Genomic DNA, 11177 nt, shown 5'->3' with positions numbered 1-11177 from the left:
CCCCCCCCCCNCCCCCCCCCCCTTCTTCTTCTCTCTCTCTCTTTTTTTTTCTCTTCCTCTCTGTGACACCTCTTGCTCGCCATTCTCATCTGGTATTTTTCTTCTTGTTGCTACCCCGCTGCGAGCAATACAGGTTTTCTTTTTCGTCTCTTTGGGTTTCACCATGTTTACACGCGTGGTCAAGTCCACGGCGGCACGCAGCGCCAGCCGCCAGCTGCATACCAGCCTTCGTCGCGCTCGCGCTACGGAACAGGTGTCCTCGGCCTACCCCATTGTGGACCATGAGTTTGATGCCGTTGTCGTTGGTGCCGGTGGCGCGGGTCTCCGTGCCGCCTTTGGCCTGACGGAGAAGGGCTTCAAGACGGCTTGCATCACCAAGCTCTTCCCCACTCGTTCCCACACGGTGGCTGCCCAGGTACTGCCGACCAATGGAATGGCGTCACCGCTTCACAGCCGAGCGTCATCATATCATATGCCTGCGTGTCCCATGGCATCTCTCAATCTTAAGCACTGTCTTGCATTCCTTTTGCTTGGTTGTCATTAGGGCGGCATCAACGCCGCGCTTGGTAACATGGAGAATGACGATTGGCGTTGGCATTTTTACGACACGGTCAAGGGTTCCGACTGGCTCGGTGATCAGGACGCCATTCACTACATGTCCAAGGAGGCGCCCAACACCGTCATTGAGGTTTGTTTCTGCCGAACTTGTGGCGATGATTCAACGTTTGTGTGCATGCACGTGTTGTTCGCTGTCAAGCTTTTGGGTTCCTTTCTTCGGGCTCGTGCCCGTTCCGCATGCGATTGCTTTGACGGAGTTTTCTATTGACCGTGGCGTTTATGCTCACGCCACCACGAATGCATCGCCTCTCGTGCCGACCCCTGTCCAACCATAGCTCGAGAACTATGGCATGCCCTTCTCCCGTACCGAGGACGGTCGTATCTACCAACGCGCCTTCGGTGCTCAGTCATTGGACTATGGCCGTGGCGGCCAGGCCCATCGTTGCTGCGCCGTTGCTGACCGTACCGGCCACAGTCTTTTGCACACCCTCTATGGCCAGAGCCTGCGCTATGACACCGCCTACTTTATCGAGTACTTCGCCCTGGACCTCATCATGAATGACGAGGGCGAGTGCGTCGGTGTCCTTGCCATGTGCCAGGAGGACGGTACCCTCCATCGCTTCCACTGCAAGAACACGGTTCTGGCCACCGGTGGCTTTGGCCGCTGCTACTTCTCCGCCACCTCGGCGCATGCCTGCACTGGTGACGGTAATGCCATGGTCGCCCGCGCTGGTCTCCACAACTCGGACCTGGAGTTTGTTCAGTTCCACCCCACTGGCATCTACGGTGCCGGCTGCCTCATCACCGAGGGTTGCCGTGGCGAAGGTGGTATCCTTCTCAACTCCGAGGGCGAGCGCTACATGGAGCGCTACGCCCCCACCGCCAAGGATCTGGCCTCGCGTGATGTCGTCTCTCGTTCCTCCACCATTGAGATTCGTGAAGGCCGTGGCTGCGGCCCCGACAAGGACCACGTTTACCTGCAGCTCTCGCACCTCCCCGCCGAGGTCCTTCAAGAGCGTTTGCCCGGCATCAGCGAGACAGCCGCCATTTTTGCCGGCGTTGACGTTACCAAGGAACCCATCCCCGTCCTGCCCACCGTCCACTACAACATGGGTGGCGTGCCCACCAACTGGCGTGGTCAAGTCATCACGAACAAGAATGGCCAGGAGCAAGTTGTCCCCGGTCTCTACGCTGCCGGCGAGGTCGCCTGCGCCTCAGTTCATGGCGCCAACCGCCTCGGTGCCAACTCTCTGCTGGATATCGTCGTCTTTGGCCGTGCCTGCGCCAACACCATCTCCGAGATTAACAAGCCCGGCGAGAAGCTGAGCCCTCTTCCTGCCAACGCCGGTGAAGCCTCCATCGCTCGTCTCGATGCCACGCGCTTTGCTGACGGTCGCTCTTCAGTTGCCGATCTCCGTCTCCAAATGCAAAAGACCATGCAAACCCATGCCGCCGTGTTCCGTGATGGCCCCACCCTCAAGGAGGGCGTTCAGAAGATGGAGGACCTGTACTCTGTCGTGCAGAGCGACATGAAGCTCTTCGACCGTGGCCTTGTTTTCAACACCGACCTTATCGAGGCTCTTGAGCTGCAGAATCTGATGCTTTGCGCCACGCAAACCATTGTCTCAGCAGAGGCTCGCAAGGAGAGCCGTGGTGCTCACGCTCGCGAGGACTTCCCCAACCGTGAGGACGAGTTTGACTACAGCAAGCCCCTGGAAGGTCAAAAGGAGCGTTCTTTTGAGCAACACTGGCGCAAGCACACCCTGTCGACCATTGACGAAAAGACGGGCGCCGTCAACCTCTCGTACCGCCCCGTCATTGACCACACTCTCGACAAGGAGGAGGTCACCACGGTACCCCCGGTTATCCGCAAGTACTAAGTGTCCATGACAACGGACGGCGCCCGTGCGTTTCCCTGCTCCGCCCAACATACATTCCTTCCTGCGCGAGCGTAGGGGAGCTGTTTTGGGGACTCAGTCCCTGTCTTGGCGGCAGTGCTCGTTCCTTTTGGTTTTCATGTCCTCCGTTGCCATTTCCGTTTGTTTGTATTTCTCTCGTCTTCCTGCCCCACCTTTCCGCACCATCATGCGTGCGTTCTTTGTTTTTTTTTTTTTCCGGGTTTTTTTCTGTTTTTTTTTTGGTTTGTTTTCTGATGCTTTTCGCGCCACACTGCCTTGAAGGGTAGTGTGCAGCGCCAAGATGAGCCAAACAAGAAAAGAAAAAGCAAAGTCCACTCACGACAGCCTCCACAGTTTCCTCCTTTATCCCAATCGAATATTTTCCTCTGTTCCACAGAAGCAAATAGATAGCACTGGTTCGATTTTATCTGATACACTCTTGGTCATGACCTCGCCCCTTACTTGCACGTCCTCCCCAAACCAAGAGTCGAAGGTCTTGATGCGAGGCAAGCGCAAAGCTTGACTTGACACCCTTTCCAATGACTCCGAACTTGACCTTTCACACATACCACATAAACTCATTCTCATCACCGCTCTCTTCGTCTGTGAAGTATGAGTCATCTTCATCCGAGTCGTCATCATCAACGTCAGCAGCGTTGTAATCGGCATCAATGGCGCGACAGTTCTCTATGGCCGCGACCAATTTTTGTCGCAAGGCTTTCTTTGATCGATAGTGCGGAAGCAGGAGCTGAAAAAAACAGGTGTAGGACTCTGTTGAATGCCGAGATTGGCACCGACCGTGAGCAATACAGGTGAGTCGACGGGCAATAAGATTTGGTTGGGCACAACTACAAACGGAGAAGAATCAGGTGCTGCACGAAACATACCAGGCAAAGCGGCTTGGGTTTCTGAAGCGGAAGAGCGCTCAAGCTCCGAAAGGCGGAAGGAACGGCCGCGAAACTCAGCCGTAGATCGGGGCAAACGCGTGCGCCCCCATGTAAAGCGCACAAAAAGTTGCTTTTGTTCCATAGTAAACTCACTGAGCACCTCCCAGAACCACGTCACAACGTCGTCCGTCTCTTTCAATCCCTCGTAACGCGTGTTGGCGCGCAACAAGGCCAGGTCCACGTCCTGGCTTCCGCACACCAGCGTTTCGAGCTCGGCGGGCGTGAACATGTACAACATGTGCTCATGCGCCAGAACTTTGGCAAGTGCCTCCCGCACGGGAGTCAACACCTCGTCAAACTGCTTCAAGTAGATGCGCAAAGCCTCATCGCAAAACCGCTGCTTGTTTCGCGCGTCCAGCACGTCGAGTCCTTCAATTACCGTGACTTGTCGACCGCCCGCCGTGCACATGGTTGTGGGCAGGCAGCACGCCAGCAAGAGATCGTCGTCCTCGGGTAGGGCGCGGATTTGGTTGAGCGTGCGCGCAAAACTCAGGTCCACCTCCGGCACATCCTCAGCTGTAAGGGCTGTGCCGAGCAACATCGACCACATGCACGGGGCCAGTGGCAGGTCAATGGGCTCACCCGAACGGATGCTGAAGCCAATTAAGTATCCCAAAAAGTGCAGCAGAGTCCGATCATGTTCGCTCTCAAACGGGCGCAGGTCGGGGTTGATGAGAAGCAAATCTCGTTGGCTGCCATGGTCCGCTACCCCATTGGGTGTGGGCACCAAGACGCGAGTCTTGATGTCCCGCAGCTCTGAAAGACACTCGGTTGTGCTTTCGGCGTAGACCCCTCCATAGTCATCTCCTCCTTCACCCAGCAGGCGAATCTTCCAAAACTTCGAAGCCAGGTGCAAAAAGCGCGCATCCTCTTTCACGTGCACCGCCAGCTGCTCAGCGATTTGTGCATACACGGTCCGCGCTTCCTCTGCCAGCGTTGGTAGTCGGAGGCGGTTGCTTTGCACGTCCCATGCTTCGAGTGACTGAGCACGCAATCGGTCCACACGTAGGGTGGGCCCATGTTCGGCTTCGGTGCGCATGGTGCTGGTCAAGTGTTGCTTGAGTAGCTCCTCCTTCAGCGGCATCGAGATCCAGGCACGCGCACGGTGGAGCTTGGGATCTTGCAGAAACTGCAGCAGCTTGAGATGTGGGGCAACTATCATATCGCCAGCCCAGCGCAGGGTGCCGTAGCGCGCCCGCAGCGCTTGGATGGGTAAGTGTGCAAGGCCATCCAGCGTCGCCGGCAGTGCTGGTGCAGGATCTTGGCCATTTGCACGCACAGGTCGGTAGAGTGATGGCTCTGTCGCACGTACAAGGCGCGTATGTTGCGTCGTGCTTTTTGAAGTTTCTTCAGCCAAGCATGAGCTGCAAAGGTCGTAATCGCAGCCACTGATGCAGCGCCTACATCTCAAACCAAACGGGATCAGCACGAGAAGTCAGCAAAAGAAAGCCAAACATTCGACCCAAAGAATTGATAAAAACAGACAAAAAGTGCCATTAATGACGGGAAGCCAGATACCAACAGCAGGAAACATTGTGGAACACACGAGCATCGCAACCTCATAACCACAACCAAGTTGATCACGCATCGTTTGCCACTTCAAGCCCGCCTCTCTTGATGTCTCCCCTCTCCCCTCTTCTTCTCTGGCTATTGGCAATGCTTTTTTCACACCTTTGTTCGGACTTTTGACCCAGTAACATTCAACTTACACGCGGCCTTCATTGCTATCACTTCGACGGTTGCAAATGTCACAGTAGAAGCCATTGGTTGAATGAGGTTCCATCTGAGGAAATAGATGAGACTGGTCGACCCCGGCAAGCACGTGCTCATGATCAGGCACCTCATAAGTGATCCGAACCTCTTGATTGTCGCCGCTTGATGCAGCCACGGCCTGGAGCCAGGCTTCATGGTCTGATGGAAGAGGTAGCGCTCCGAGGATGTGGCGCACGCCTTCGCGCAAGAAGGGCAACGGGCACAAAACAGCATCCACACCCAGCTCATATATTGTCGGGCCCACCAGAGTCATGCCGGCATTGAGTAGTTCAGTCACGCGGCCTGCTAGGGCATGAGGCCAGCAAGTCACCACCAAGGGGTAACGTCGGGCTAACATGCCACGTAACAGGGCTACTACTTGGCTCACATCGTAGTGGTCATGCCAATGCAACACAGCCACTTTGGAAGGCTCGTTGCACCACGCTTCAAGCGCATCCAGCTCGGACAGCAAAGCTGAAACACTGGGCTGCGCACACCACGAGGGCTGATAACAAGTCATCTCCGACATCGCTGGTTCCTCGGCAGGAACGTCATCCAACGCCAGTAAAGCGGGTTTCGGTACGGCCACCTCGTCATCGCGAGGGTTTAAGGCATGCGCGAGCTCGTCACCCCAGGCCAGCAGCGCTGCATCAGCTTTCTCAGTAAAAAAGGGGCCATATTGCACATCCACACGCCGGCTTGGGGCAAAGATGCAGTGATATTGGTAAACGGCTGGTAAGAGAGCCCAATGTAGGAGGTTGACGCCCGTCAGCGGATGGCTGCCTTCTGCCAAAGCCTCCATCACGTCCAAAACTCGCATCACCTGAAGCATGGGGTCCCATAACTGGGGCACCAATCCTCGTGTCATCAAGGGAGGAAGGCGCACCGCTGAGTCACGCCACGCTCCAAGTTCAACTGCACGGCCTAGAAGTGCGCTGCGTCGCGCCTGAGGCAACTGCCTCAATATGTCGTGCTGTGCCTCAGGTGACTGGTGAGCCATCACAGCCAGCAAGGCACGATCAACGGCACCGACACGAATCAACGTGCTCAAGTCAAGGTCATCACCAGTCGTCATCAAATCGTGCATGCCAAGCAGCTCCATGCACAGCTGTGCACCCAGGATGGTACCGCCACGTAGCGCCAGGTCTATCCATGTCAGAGGCCCGGCATGTGCCCAGCGACCAGCTTCGTCAAAGCGCGCCGTGAATACCACTGCCTGCCATTGCTCAGGTTGCAATTGCACGTCTGCCAGAAGCGCAAAGAGGCTCCATGCCTCTCCTTGTAGCAACGACGAAGCCACCGCCTCGACTCTGGTTCGCGCGCTGTCGCACAAATTTTCGAGACCAGGTTCTTGGCTATCCCATGTGGTCGCTGACAAAGCCAGTTCACTGCCTTGTTGAGGGGAGTTCGTCTCCTCATGAGCAGACCACGAGAGGGCTTTGAGGGTGGCCTCGCCAATGTCATGCGTCTGGCTCAAACCAGGTACCTCGGTGGGGGGTAGCAACACGATCTCATGCCAATGTACCCATCGCGTGTGACCGTATTGCTTCCACTTGCATTGCACGGGTGGGGTTCTGGAGTTGGACTGAATGAATACGCCGACATCCCCGGCACTCACGCCCTCCGAATCTTGCAAAAGTTGCACCCGCATGCCTGGGCGCAGGCGCGCTTTGACAAAGGCCACATAATCAGAACGCCTGGCAAAGTCAGCTGGGTGGGGAAATGGCTCCGCTTGCGAAGCGAAGGGTACAGTCATGCTGCGAAGGCCAACGGCGCCTGCAATGCGATAAAGTGGAAGCATGACGACGGGGGCCGTCTTGTGAGCCTCTCGCACGCACTGTGCTTGCTCAAGTTGCTCCTCCAGTGTCAAGAGCAGCTCAGCTAACGCCCAAGGCGACCGCCCACTATGGCTGCCACTCAGCAAAGCTGCAATAATCGCTATGGCATCCTCAGTGTCTGTTGTGTTGAGCTCTGCATCGAGGTCACGAACATGATCCACAACAACGCGTTTGTGATCAGCGTTCTCTTCTCCAAGCCCATGGAGTTGGGCACGCAGCGCAGTCATTGTCTCTTCGATGTCCACCCACCGGCCAGCTGAGGAAGATACCGCATTCATGGCCGGGCTGCCTTCCAAACCACCCATGGCAGCATGTGCAAGCGTAGCAGAGTGGGATGATTCCAGGCTTGCTTGAATCGCCGTCAACTCAGTGCTCAAGGTGTGCCAGCCAGGAATCGTTCCATCGAATGGGAAAGTGAAAAGGCGGGCCCGCAAATGTCGCAGCAAATCTGATAGGGTCTGGCGATCACCTTCCCAGGTCTTGGCGGCACGATGACTGTTGAGGCTCTGTCCATGTTCTGGCTCCTCAGGGAGCAATAGCTGGCCGCGCAAGTCTGCATCATCCACAAAAAAGTCATCATCCCTATCCGGTTCCTCTGCACGGAGCGGAAAAGGCAGCACCCGTACCAGTGCAGGGCTGCTGAGCCGCAACATGTCCAAGTGCGAGGCTAGCTCTTGAGCAGCACGCCATGGATACATCTCCACGCAAATCGTGTCTTCTGATCCCGTGTCCAACGAGTCGTCGCAGTCTACCCGTTCGGCCTTCAGAATCAACCGAAGCCGGGGGTCTTCTTGTCCACCATCGGTCCCTTCGTCGCGAAAATCATTGAGACTCGCGTCGTCTTCCCGCGTATGCAGCATGGTTGTGATATCGATGACTCGGTAAAGGCAATCATTATGAGCAAAAACTTGACCAAAAAAGTCGTTCCATTCAAGGTGGCGGCGCAGCTGCACGCGCTGCAGCACTGCACGCAAGCGGCATCGGATCGTCGGGCCCAGCTGAGCCATGATATGGGGAAGTACGTCAGCCAACATTGCCAGTTGTCGTGGTCCAAGCGTTTGGTCACCCTCCCACGGAAGTTGGGCCAGCAGGCAACAGCTTTCAGCCCAATCAAGCAAGGCGCGCTCTGAGAGCACGGCACAGTGCTGGTGTAAAAGCGCCTGTGCTGCTTCCAAGAAACCAAAGTTGATACCGTTGGCTGTGAGGATGTCAGCGTCTTCAACGAGCTCCTGACTCCACGCTCGAGCAACGCGTATTTGAAAACGGGCCGATTGCAGCGCTTCAGTAGATCCCCGCAGGAACCAACGCACTTCGTTGCCTGGGACGGTCCAAACCGCGTTGGACTGCAATGATTCGCTCAAACAGGCCAGCTCCAGACCAGTGCCGTCGCACAGGTGCAAAGTGCACTTGTCCACGCAGAGGTGAGGCACGGCCAGGCGCAAGGAACTTGCATTGGGCAAGATCACTTGGCCCTGAAGCAAGTGCGGCTGGTTATCACCGTCTTTGGTGATCAGCGTGGCCACAGTGGGACCAGCAACTTCACGCACGCGTTGGCTCTCGGCCAGCAAAAGACTTGCTAGGTCGTCCAATTGCTCCCCAGAGAGTCGGATCACGGGTAGCTGCTCGCTTGATAGACTGGTTGCAGCCAAAGCTGCCGTGTTCGCAGCTGGAACTAGACGCTGAGCTCCCCATAGTCGTAGCATCGCGAGTGTCCAGGGCCATGACCCCGGTTCATCAACCGGGCAAGGCGACCCATCCGCTTTTTCTTCGACACGAGCCGGCGAGCTGGCTGCTGAGGTGGGGGCCGAACAGCGCAGCTTGCCTTTTTGCTGCTTCCACCAACCGAGAGCAATGAGCCTGGCCAACTGGATCTGCAGGGTCTGCACGGCAGCGTGCGTCGCGCGCTGGTATTCCTGATGGTCAGCAAGGGCGAAGCTCACCATGTCCAAAGGCACGTGGTTCAGCTCATCATGACAAGACAAGGGAAGAACTGGTGCAGTCTTCGCCATGCTTCTCCCAAAGCCGCGAAGGTGGCGCAGTGCAGGACGGGGCAACAAAGCGACCGTGTTGGAGCCCACATGTTTCGAAAGATCGTGGGCAAACCATAAATCTGTGTGCTCAAAGCACAGGCCTTGGCGGCCTATGACGCGTTGCACGGCGAGGGGGCCATCCGAGGCCAGGGCGACATATTCAAGTCGGTAAGTGGAGGGTATCACCAAGCAGATGGAAAAGACTTTAGCAGAAACGCTGACTTCGAGCTGGCGCGGCGGACAATTTGTTGTTGTTTCCCGCGGCTGGTGCACCGATACGTCCATAAGTACAGATTCCAGCTTGTCTTCCTCTCCCGACTCCGTGTCCAAAACAAAGCCATGCACGCCACTGAGGGCCACCTCACCCTGGTCTTGACGGTAAAGATCAAAACGCCAAAAGGTCACGGGTACACCACCCCCATTGGCTGTTGTCGGGGGCACGCACTCGCTCCTAGTGGACGCTAGGATGGTAGATGTAGTCAGCGTTGCTGATGTACACCGCGCTACACTAGCGGGATCAGAAATATCAACATGATGCGCACGACAGCCCATGGGGCCGGCCTCAGCCTGACAGCTAGGCCCAGGCGCTGGCCACCAAGCCGGGCCCTGAGCCACCTCGGCAGGGGTCGTGCACATGTGGGCACAGGCACTGCACAGCTTGCGCAACTCAACGTCGACTTCAAATGTCGGGCCGAGCGTGATGGCCCGATCACAACAAGAACAAACGGGGCCGTCACTGTGCAGGCCTTCGCGCCGCAAATACTGCTCGAGTGCTTCAGTCGCAGTAGTAAACTCAAGATGTGCAAAGCGGCTTGGAGCGTCCTGCCCAAAAAATCGGCGGACGTGTTTAGTTGTGGTGGGCTCAAGAAGCCGCTGCAAAGCCGTGGGCAGATCAGTCGCGAATAAGTGACGCAGGGGAGCGGGTTGCACTGCACGTTCCAAGGCAGCGGTCACCCAATCATCGTCTTCTCTTGGCAGGAGATCATGCATGTCATACGTCTGCGCCAGAGCCCAACTGGCCCCAAGGAGCCCAGCTTGCTCGGCCATCGCGAGTTTCGCAAAATCAGGCGCAAACACCAGTCGCGTCACGTGCAACCACGTCTCCCGAAGTTGATGTCGGAAGGGGAGACGAGGCAAGGGGGCGCCGATGCCCTCATTCTTGCTATCGGCACTTCCGTCGCCATCATCTTCAGCAGCAACGTCCAATTTGGTTGGCACATGGGTGAGCTCGCAGGCCACCATACGGGGCGGTAGCAGAATGGAATCATGGTGTAAAGCGCCTAAGGGTGGTGCGCTAAGCGCAGGCTGCAATAGGGTGGCTCGGAAAGGAAGTCGATCCAGCATCAGCACAGGGGCGGACTGCGAGGACACGCCCGCGTCTCGAATCCAGGCGCGCAAAGCAGGCAATGGGTCAAGCTCGGCTTCTGTCGTTTTGGTGTCACGCGTAGGCTCGGGCGTGACCGCGCCTGCTGGGCCTGCCGGTTTGGATCCTTCCAAAGTTGTGATACCATCATTATCACCCGTCGGTTGTGTTGGCTGCGTCTCGAGGCGCATCCGTGTGGTGAGTCTCAAGCAGTTTTGCACCAGCTCATCCCGGCCAGCAAAGGCAAAGCTATGGGGCGCAGCGGTGCTTCGGTGCGAGGCTGCGATGCGGGCGGATTGGCACTGGCCATACACATCTACAATGGCGTAAAGTGGGGTGGTGGCGGTGGACGGGACAAAGTTTTTCAAGGCAACACCACATGGTTTTCCGTCAATGATAAAGCTCACGCTGCCTTCCGGGTCCACATCCACTTCAACATGCATCCCCGTGGAGAGAGGTCGGCCTATCCCGTAATCACTGCTCACCACGCTACCCTGGTACTTGATTGAGGTCCCATCCAAATACACGGCTACATCACTCAAATCTGTGATGATTGTCGGGGCAGCAGGCAAGCACGAAGATGGGTCCACACGGAGAACACCGATGCTCACATTGCCAGCCCACGAATCATCCGAATCAGAGCCGGTGTATACGACAAAACGACAATGCTGGTCATCGTCCACGGGGAGTGGGCGTTCACTCGTGCACAAGCCCTGCTGAAAGCTCTTTGTGCGCACGACGGTGTCTGGGGCCACACGCACAAGGTTGCGCCCCAAAAGTGCCTCACCATA

At 56.8% G+C, this 11177-nt stretch overlaps 2 protein-coding genes across 2 annotated transcripts in view; one reads left to right on the top strand and one right to left on the bottom strand.

Moving 5' to 3' along the window:
• The first annotated feature begins 147 nt into the window (after window positions 1-147).
• Window positions 148-2845, top strand: MONBRDRAFT_33571 (uncharacterized protein). The gene is made up of 3 exons (XM_001748199.1): window positions 148-415; window positions 545-688; window positions 894-2845. The coding sequence occupies exons 1-3, from the start codon at window positions 164-166 to the stop codon at window positions 2436-2438; spliced, it is 1941 nt and encodes a 646-aa protein (XP_001748251.1). The 5' UTR covers window positions 148-163; the 3' UTR covers window positions 2439-2845.
• A 170-nt stretch (window positions 2846-3015) lies between these two features.
• MONBRDRAFT_10420 (uncharacterized protein) overlaps window positions 3016-11177 on the bottom strand; it is a gene marked incomplete at both ends in the record, with an annotated part of 15390 nt that continues 7228 nt past the window's right edge. Inside the window, 3 exons of the mRNA XM_001748120.1 lie at window positions 3016-3204; window positions 3504-4809; window positions 5113-11131. Of these exons, the coding sequence (XP_001748172.1) occupies window positions 3016-3204; window positions 3504-4809; window positions 5113-11131 (7514 nt within the window). The remainder of the gene's footprint in view (window positions 3205-3503; window positions 4810-5112; window positions 11132-11177) is intronic.

The sequence above is a fragment of the Monosiga brevicollis genome, genomic scaffold (assembly GCF_000002865.3).
Source record: "Monosiga brevicollis MX1 MONBRscaffold_21 genomic scaffold, whole genome shotgun sequence".
Lineage (NCBI taxonomy): Eukaryota > Choanoflagellata > Craspedida > Salpingoecidae > Monosiga > Monosiga brevicollis.
Note: the sequence above shows the minus strand (reverse complement) of the source record. Positions and strands in the feature narration are given on the sequence as shown.

Excerpts from the sequence above, each read along its gene's own strand:
- MONBRDRAFT_33571 (XM_001748199.1), top strand. The coding sequence starts at position 164 with ATGTTTACACGCGTGGTCAAGTCCACGGCGGCACGCAGCGCCAGCCGC. Across the intron at positions 416-544 it reads CCCACACGGTGGCTGCCCAG|GGCGGCATCAACGCCGCGCT; the intron begins GTACTGCCGACC and ends GGTTGTCATTAG. Across the intron at positions 689-893 it reads CGCCCAACACCGTCATTGAG|CTCGAGAACTATGGCATGCC; the intron begins GTTTGTTTCTGC and ends GTCCAACCATAG.